Raw genomic sequence first — 8418 nt, forward strand, 5'->3', positions numbered from 1 at the left:
GAGAATCTCAGATTTCTAAGTCCTATTTCAAATAAATTCCTATTCCTGATTTCTGGACATGAGGGAAACTATTACAAGAACCATCATTCAAATAAATGGCAGTTATCACATTTTGATGCTTCATTGCTTTTTGAAGTTGTTGATAATTATAAACATCTTTCTTGGTTTGTGTCCATTTTATATTTTGCTCCATTTAGTTGTCTTGTAAAGATAAACAAACCTAGGGAAGAATAAATAGAAGTTGAATGGCTTTGATTTTTTTTTTCCATGTCCACTGTGTTTGTGCAAATTTGTATGTCTCAAGGCTTCAGATGAAAAATATAATTAACTAAGCATACGGTTGTACACATCTGAAGGGTTTTATAAGAGTTAAAGTGATGTTTTCCTTTGTCCTTCTCCTAGTGGCATCTGTTGTGAAGCGTACCCATTCAGCACTGTCACTCTGCCTCCCTAGGCTGACCTGACATTTGGCACCTACATTTCAGTTTCCTAGGCCTGGGCTCTGGAGAATTCCTAGCACATGGATACACGCAGAACATCTGCAACACCATGAGGAGTTAAAATTGACTCAGGGTTTCAAGTATGGTTGCAAATTTCCCTTTGGTGTCTTTGTTTCTTCAGCTTTCAGATGTCTAACCTGGGTTGACCAGGCTGTCCGCGTAAGCTCTGGTTGTTTATGGCAGAGACCAATAAGGAATGGCAACCAACAAGAAAACCCAAGTATTTCCACAGTATACGTTTTCAAAACCCCCACTGATCAGTGGCAGTCTGTTCAACATTCTTACCTGAGAGTGAAAATGAGTTGAAACCCATACACTGTAAGGCCTTGAGCAGGATACACATATCCAGCTTCCTTCATTGCCACTATTTGATTCTTTTGCTTGTTCCCCTCTGAGCTCTTTCTCCCCTCCTTGCAGGGACATTGAACGTGTTGATCAAATCTGGTGAGCATTTACAACAGCCTCTGTCTGTTGTCTGTCTGCGTTTTCTTGGTAACTTCTCCAAACTAACTCGATCTATTCCCCTTCTTTGTTTTTGACTTGCCTAGAAATCACTAGAAATAAGCTGTGGGTGGCTAGCACAGTCTGTTGGATGTTTAGATCTGTATAAACAGGCTCCTCTTGCCACAGAAGGCATTTAGGACTTGGCTTTTGGTAGCTTAAACGGGGATGTGGATCACACTAACACTCACCATCAGTAAATCGTGTGTTTGAGTAACAGAGAATGCTTCACTTCTAACTGAGAAGAGACTATCCTTCAAGTTTAGCCATTACGTGTTTATTTTTGATTTTTTTCCCTTTTTTGCCTTATTTTTGGGAGAGGTCCACATGTTATAAAACAATTCTAATACTACTGTGCAGTGTGTTGACAAAAGACCTGCCACTTATTTTAGAAGGACTGAAAATACTGTAGCAGTAACAGGTAATGCAGAGCTGGTAGAGGGTTAGTATCGCAAAAAATGGATAAACATCTGTGACTTAGTAAGAAGAGGAGGTGTCAGTAGCATGATTGTAAGTCACCCTTCCTCAAAGGAGCAAGATCGCTTTTCCAGCCTGTTTTTTAAGGTCTCTTTAATCTTTCAAGCAAAGCAGAGGACCACCAGGATAGAAAGAATGAGTTGTTCAGAGCTTTCCGAAGCTCGGGGGAGAACAGTTACAGAACACTATTATCTATCGCAGAAGGATAAAACAACAAAAAAACCCCAAGCACATGGTAGGAAGCTGGTGAGCTACAACAAACAGGTATTTGTTTTAATCCCTCTGGTTCTTTTTTGACCTCATCCGTCAACAGCAAGCTTCTGCTGGATAATCCTTCTTTGAGCAGCAGAGATGTGGGTTGTCGGAGCTGCTTTTCTGCAGGGTGTTTCTGTGTAACACCTCACGGGACTGTTTTCACTCCTGCTGGTTTTTCTGATAGTAATTTCTAACAGGGTCCTTAAGAAGGCTTCAAAACCACTGCAGAAAGGCTAGCCATTGTGAGCCTCCTAGTGCTAGGGTTGCAGCTTTGAGACTGGGAGCTGCTGTGTAGAGCTGAGAAAATTAGCCCATTGAAGTGAGAAATGGGATTTCTGTGCTGACTCTTTCCCCATCAATGACCAGCATCTGGAAATCTTGTCTCTTGGCAATGAAGGATTAATCAAAGCTGCTGGGTGTAGGCAGAATTCTCTGTTGGTCTCTTGGCAGCAGCAAATCTTTTCTAGCACAGAACAATAATGGCACAAAATCCTGATGCCAAAGAGTTAATGAGCAGGGCATCAGGCACTGGAGGTAAGCTTGCAAAATTCAGGTCCCTGGAGTGCTGTTCTGAACTCCTTGTAAGAATTGATGAGTCTGGAGGACAGGGCACACCAGGCTAGCTTGAGCAGCAGCAGGTTTTGAGGGGGCTGCACGAAGAGAAGGTAATTATTTTCAAGACTTAAATTTTATCCCTGCCTCCTGTGAGGTGCATGTGCCAGCGTGCCTCCACCAGCTGACATCTGACAAGAATGTGTATGAGACCGCTCACCCTGCCGCAGTGTTGCTGTCATTTTCTGAGCATGAAATACCTGGCTGCCCGTCTCATGGCTTTGCATGATCCTTGTTGACTCAGTTTACTTTATGCAGAAGCGGGGGACTGCCGGGAGCGCCGCAGAAGGGACTGCGCTGTTGGGGCAATGGGAGGATTGCATCAACTGCAACTGGTTTTAATTTCTTTCATCTGTCCCATGCTTAAACTTTGCAGCAGTGCATTTGAAAGAAACAAGAAAATGCCTCTGTGCTGGTACTTACAAGCACACACTTTTAGAAGAGTAAAGGAGCAGAGACTCCTAACTCCTCCCAGGACTGCAGTATCTGATCTGTCTCTAACGCAAAGCTGGATCAGTGATGTGAGCAGGGGCCAGGACACCACATTCCCCACACCTTTGTGGAGGAAGGCCCCTTGTTTGCTCTCCCTTAGCCCCTCTCTTAGCCGTGTGCCCCCAAGGTAGCAGTGACAGTGATGAGTAGCACCATGCTTCAGCTTCTCTGCAGGACATGGGAGAGAGCTTACCCCTGTTTCATGGAGGGGTAAGTTCCCTCCAGTTTCACACGAGGCAGTGTTGTACAGAAGAGCCGTCACTGTAGAGACATTTAATGAGCTGTAATTCTGCTTTGTGCTCCTTTCTGATGTCCCTAGAGCTCTGCTTCAGCTTCAGAAGCGAGTAGCCCAGGGTGCAGATGGTGGTGGTTGTCTTTGCCACGCATCATGGTACTTAGGGAGGAGCAACTGCAGTCTCCAGGGCTGACCCCATCACAACACTGTGAATAGTATGATTTTAGAACTCGAGTAACTTTGTCAAACTGCTTCTAATCTTTTCTTTTCCATTTTTCCTCTGTTCCTGATGCAAGGAATTGTGGAAATGTGTTCTGCTCCAGTTGCTGTAACCAGAAGGTGCCCGTTCCTAGCCAGCAGCTCTTTGAACCCAGCAGAGTCTGCAAATCGTGCTACAGCAGCTTGCACCCAAGCAGTTCCAGCCTTGATCTCGAACTGGATAAACCCATCACTGCCACGTCAAATTGAAGTTCCAGCCTCGAAGCAGCGGGGGAGCAGCCATGCTGACTCTTCCCCAACAGACACGCAGATTCTCGATGGGCTGAGGCTGGGAGGATGCGGGAGCCGTGCACTTTGGAGGCTGGGGCGTGGAACACTGCTCGGCGGGACAGACCTTGAGGACGTACCGCTGGATTGTGGGATTCTCCTTTTCCAGCTATTCCCCCTTTCCTTTCTGTCCTATCTGTGTGTATGTGTCTACGCGCGTGTGTGTGTATATATAATAATATATATGTATGTTTGTTTGCTGGAAGATTGTGGAAGTGGGAAGGGAGCTGGTGCCAGAACCAGATTTCCCTTTTGTATTTAACTGTCCCACTGCTGAACTGTTGCAGACAGACGATTTTGTGGAGGAAAGGAGAAGAGGGGAATCAGTCCAGCCAGTGTGCAAAGTGTGAATACCTGTAGCGTCAGTGCTAGTGCTTTCAATCACTCCTGTTACTTCCAAACAAGAAACTGCTGTTTGGGAACCTGTTGCTGCTAGAAGAAATGGGAATCTCTTTCCCAAGAGAGCACTCTCCCTCTCTGTTCTTAGAGTGGGCTTAGTTATCCTCGCTGCGTGAAGGGGGAATCAATCACAGATTTCCATACTCAGCGGCTCTGCACTTGCACACACAATTGATGTGTTTGGTTGCCATCAGCCCTGCTGCTGTGGCTCAGAGTGGAAACACCTGGACAACGCTGGCTAAGGAAAGTGGGTGCTTGTTTGCGAGAGGTGAGAAGGGGATTGAACAGGCTGCTGAGCTGAGATGGGTTTTACACTGGCGCCTCTCTCTGAAGTTCTGTAAATGCAATTCATTATTTAAAACCGAATGGGAAAGTAGAAGACCTTTGACTTCTATCCTTGCCCCATCTCTAGGATGGTTTACTCGATGCGAAGCTACTTTTGGAGCAGTGCACTTGTCATGGTTCATACAAACGGGCTGTTGTGCTGTTGTGCAGACTCGCACTTTAATGAGACTATCCAAACCAACGAAAGAGCAACTGTGATATGCTGGTGTTTTTGCTGGGCTTGGTCCATGAGGAGTGCACTGGTGCTTGTAATACTCCTGGGATGTCTTCTCCTTTTTCAGTCTGTATTCAGTGTACTCCACATAGGAAAAACCTGCCTGAGGATTTTATAAAGACCTGAAATACATCATGGATTCCCCTTCTTCCTTCTCTCCCAATCTGAGTCGCTTTTAAAGTCACCTCATTAAAGTGTGAATCTATTGAATACATGTTTTTAAATGAGTGTTAGGTACTCGTCCCCTTTTCCTTTTGATAGAGCCTGCTTAGTGCAATTTGGCAAGGAAGAAACGTAGATCCTGCTTCACAGTGTATTGCCTAGACAAAGTTCCGACTTCTCTCGTGATATTCTCAAGAATCCTGCTGGAGTATTTGAGAGTTCTAGATAGAAAAGTTCAAAATCTAAGAAACCTTGGGAAAGGAGCGCTTCCCTTCCCTGGAATGTCAGAATCACATAATCCAAAGCGAGTATCACACACAGAAAACCATCTCAGAATATTTCTTAGGTCTGATGGGGAAATGTCAAGGTATTTTATTTTTGGCTTTGAACTTCCCACACCCTTCACAAGGATCATTACACGGCTGCGGCGTAAGCTGAAGATTCACGAGACAAAAATGAATGTCCAGGAGGCTGATTTAGCAGAGCAGCCTGTGTCCTTATGGGAAGGGGATCTGGTAATGAAGCATCTTGGGATCTCCCCGGGTATGGGTTTTGAGACATTTTTCAAACCATCAGGAGGGAAAAGCAAAGATAAAAGATGGGTTCTCCAGTCGAGTTGTATCTAGAAGTATTTGTTCCTAAACCAGTGCAGCAAGTATCTGGAACAGAACTGTAGGCATTGCTGTTCCGTGTAAAGCAGAGACAGCTGGAGCAGGAAAAGGATAACACGCAGCTCCCATCTCTGGCTCTTCCACGGAGGGGGCGATTAGAGGTTTGACTTTAGGGGACACGATGTAGTTCTGCACACTAACATTGTGTGGGTTTGTGGTGCAAATAGACAGTCAAAAATAAGTCTAAGATTCTGCAGTTCCTAATGACAGGTGCCAAGAGGTTATGATACGGGTTTTTGGGGTCTGTGATGTACAGTGTGAATAAATGCTTGCAGCTCTTAGTCTTTTTTTGATCGATGAAGCACTTTTTTTATTAATATTATTTTTCTTTGTATGTAAAGGAGGAACCAGTATCTCTCCATAGCTGTATATATAACCGTTCTCTCCTCAAGAGAGTAAAGTGCTCCTATATTTTTCATTTTTGTCAAAGCGAGAAGTAAATACTTTAGAATTGTTAAATATATAAATAAAAGTGAATAAAGTTTAGACTTTTGCATGGGAGCATTTGCTAACACACTTTCTAATTTTTTTATTTTTCTTTCCTGTCCTTCCGTAGGGGATATATCTGAGGTTCAGCAGAAACACCAAGGCCTTTGAAAAAGGAGGCTGCAGCAGGCCTCCTCTTGCTTTCTTTTCCACTGTGTGTCTTTGCAAAGAACAACACACTGTTGCTCCTAAACTTAGAAGAAAAAACATTAAGCTTGGTTTTCCTGGTGCAAGAGTCCCAGGGAGGGGGAAAAGACACAAACTGCATGTACCACCAGGTACTGTCAGTACAATCGGCACGGTTTTCTGAGCCTGGAGAACTGTGTAAGGGTCTCATCTTCCTCGGTACCTTGTTTTTCTTTTTCCCCTTAACCAACCATCATCTTTCAAAGCGTTGATCCGATGATGTTAGCCCACATGTAGGAGCAGCCCAGGTCGCCAGGGAATTCACCCTGCCTTCAGTGACGTTTGGAAAAGGAAGCTTGACGTCCCCTTCCCCTGCAGCGAGCAAGCGCCAGCGCTCGCTGCAGTGGCAGCGGGGTGGGGAGATCAGAGCTCGGTTCTCATTTGCACACTTTCTGCCTTATTCTCAATGCTGGATGGTGGAGCCGTGGCTCTTTGGGAACAAACCAAACTCACTCAGGTTTAATATCTTTTAATCTTTTCCCAGAAGGTAGAAAACTCAACCGCTGTTTGTCCTGCAAAAGTCTCCTGCACAGGGGTCCGATTATTCTCATTTTCCTAGGGCTGCTTGCTCGTTTCAGCTGCTTGGCTGCATGCGCTCCTGTCACATAAGCTCATACTCCATCAGTTATTTCTCTCCTTATGTATTTGAAGTCAAGAGAGAGGATTTGCCCTGAATTCTCGGAGTGAAGGGCTCCTTGAGCAACTGTGAGTTATTTTGGGACAGGCCTGTTCTAATCACAAGACGTTGTGCACAATTGCTTTATGATCTCATGGTATTTATTTAATCAAATAAAACTGCAGATTCTGGGCAGAGCTGTGATCACAGCTGGTGGTAGTATTTACAGCTTCCAGAATAAAAAAGCAAAGCATATATAATGTTTTGCACTATTAAGAACATGCAAAGGAACAGCAGATTTTCAATTATACACCAGAATTTGATTTTATATAGCTCCTTTCATACTTGAGTTACTTCTAAGTGCTTTTTCAGTAACTCATTACTCTGTCGCGCGGCGGTTCCAGATGTTATGTGCACACCGGTACTCCCAGCCCCGGACACCGCGCTGCTTGGATGTTCTCTGCTTCGGCAACGCTGAGCCAAACCCCGGGGGTCGTCTCTGCTGCTGCTGGAGGGAGTTAGAGAGCTTTTTTTTTAACTTCCACACAGTGTGAAGCCATTTATTGTGCAGAAGGGCTTCATGTCAGGGGCGGCAACAGCCTGGCAGCTCTGCTAGAGGAGCACACAGCTGCCATTGTGTAGAAGCTCATTTCCCGGTGATCAGTTCTTCCTAACGAACATCCTTTCCTCTTTCCTTTTGTTACAGCTCTCAAACAGCAGAGAGCCTGAGAGGAGAGCAGTGCTACTATCGCAATAGGCAGCTTTAGCGCTGTCTTACATGCTGTAAAACAATCTCCTTATGCAAAGGCGATGTGTAGGGCTTATCGGGAGTCTTGCAGATAGTATTAGTGGCTGAGGAACAAGACAAATCTCTGAGAACTGAAGGCCCCTCTCGTCCCCAGGTAGGACAGCAGCAAGCCCAGCCTCTCCTTGCCGGTGGAGGTGGTGATACTGCAGTGTGGTGGCCCAGGAGTCATTCAGCAGCAGCAATCTTGCAGGCTGGGCAGCAATTAGTTGATCACAGCTTAATTATACGGGTGAGGTATGGTGGTGGCAGCATGTAGGATGGAAAACCGAAGGCTCTTTGGTGGCGAAGGGGAAGAAGGTGTCGGGAACCAGTCGGCTACAAAGGAAAGGCCGTCGGTGTAGGATGGAGCCTGCGCTGGGAGGGGTTTTGAGCTGTTACGAGGCTGCAAAGGGCAATAGCCACACGCAGGAAAGCTGAGCAGATTCAGAGCTTGTTTAACAGACAGGGCTGTGCAGATGTTTTATGGTTAGTCTACAATTGTCCCTTTAATCGATCCTGAATTACTCAGCGTGAGGTTTTGAGAAAACCGTGTCCAGGGTCAGTTAGAAGATGGTGTTTTACTGGGCTGTGCTGGAAGGGGATGCTCAGTGCTGAGCGAAGGCCGGCTCTCTGACGTTTGCTCAGGTGCAGGATCCGGATCAGGTTTTACGTATTCCTTAAAGCTGCCCTCAGCTGGATTCCATCACTCGGAACTGGCTCGTGAGTTCCACGGAATTACCTTTCTTGGTTAAAAAGCAAAAGCAGCAATTTAGGCTCTTTTGAGTCGTGAGGAAGGTGAGTGATGCAACCTCTGGTCGTGCAGCGCCCGCACAGCGGTGCAGTCTGCGCTGCTAGGCATTGCGTTTGCTCCTGGTGGTTTTTTCTCTGAAGGACAGACGAGCGATTCCCCTGGGGTGCCTTCACAGGCAGATCT

General features: G+C 45.7%; 2 protein-coding genes across 16 annotated transcripts in view; one reads left to right on the plus strand and one right to left on the minus strand.

Annotated features, from left to right (window-relative positions):
• MTMR3 (myotubularin related protein 3) overlaps positions 1-5910 on the plus strand; it is an 83720-nt gene extending 77810 nt beyond the window's left edge. For 11 of the 15 annotated variants that reach the window (XM_052796862.1, XM_052796870.1, XM_052796865.1 and 8 more), the window contains 2 exons: positions 918-944; positions 3369-5910. In XM_052796862.1, coding sequence (XP_052652822.1) covers positions 918-944; positions 3369-3540 — 199 coding nt within the window. In that variant the 3' untranslated portion in view covers positions 3541-5910. Of the gene's footprint in view, positions 1-402; positions 581-917; positions 945-3368 lie in introns of all 15 variants that reach the window. The other 4 variants (XR_008236636.1, XR_008236637.1, XM_052796857.1 and 1 more) reach the window with 2 other exon arrangements.
• TBC1D10A (TBC1 domain family member 10A) overlaps positions 1-8418 on the minus strand; it is a 182184-nt gene that overhangs the window by 78154 nt on the left and 95612 nt on the right. The window lies entirely within an intron of this gene.

The sequence above is a fragment of the Harpia harpyja genome, chromosome 9, assembly GCF_026419915.1.
Source record: "Harpia harpyja isolate bHarHar1 chromosome 9, bHarHar1 primary haplotype, whole genome shotgun sequence".
In the NCBI taxonomy this organism is placed as follows: domain Eukaryota; kingdom Metazoa; phylum Chordata; class Aves; order Accipitriformes; family Accipitridae; genus Harpia; species Harpia harpyja.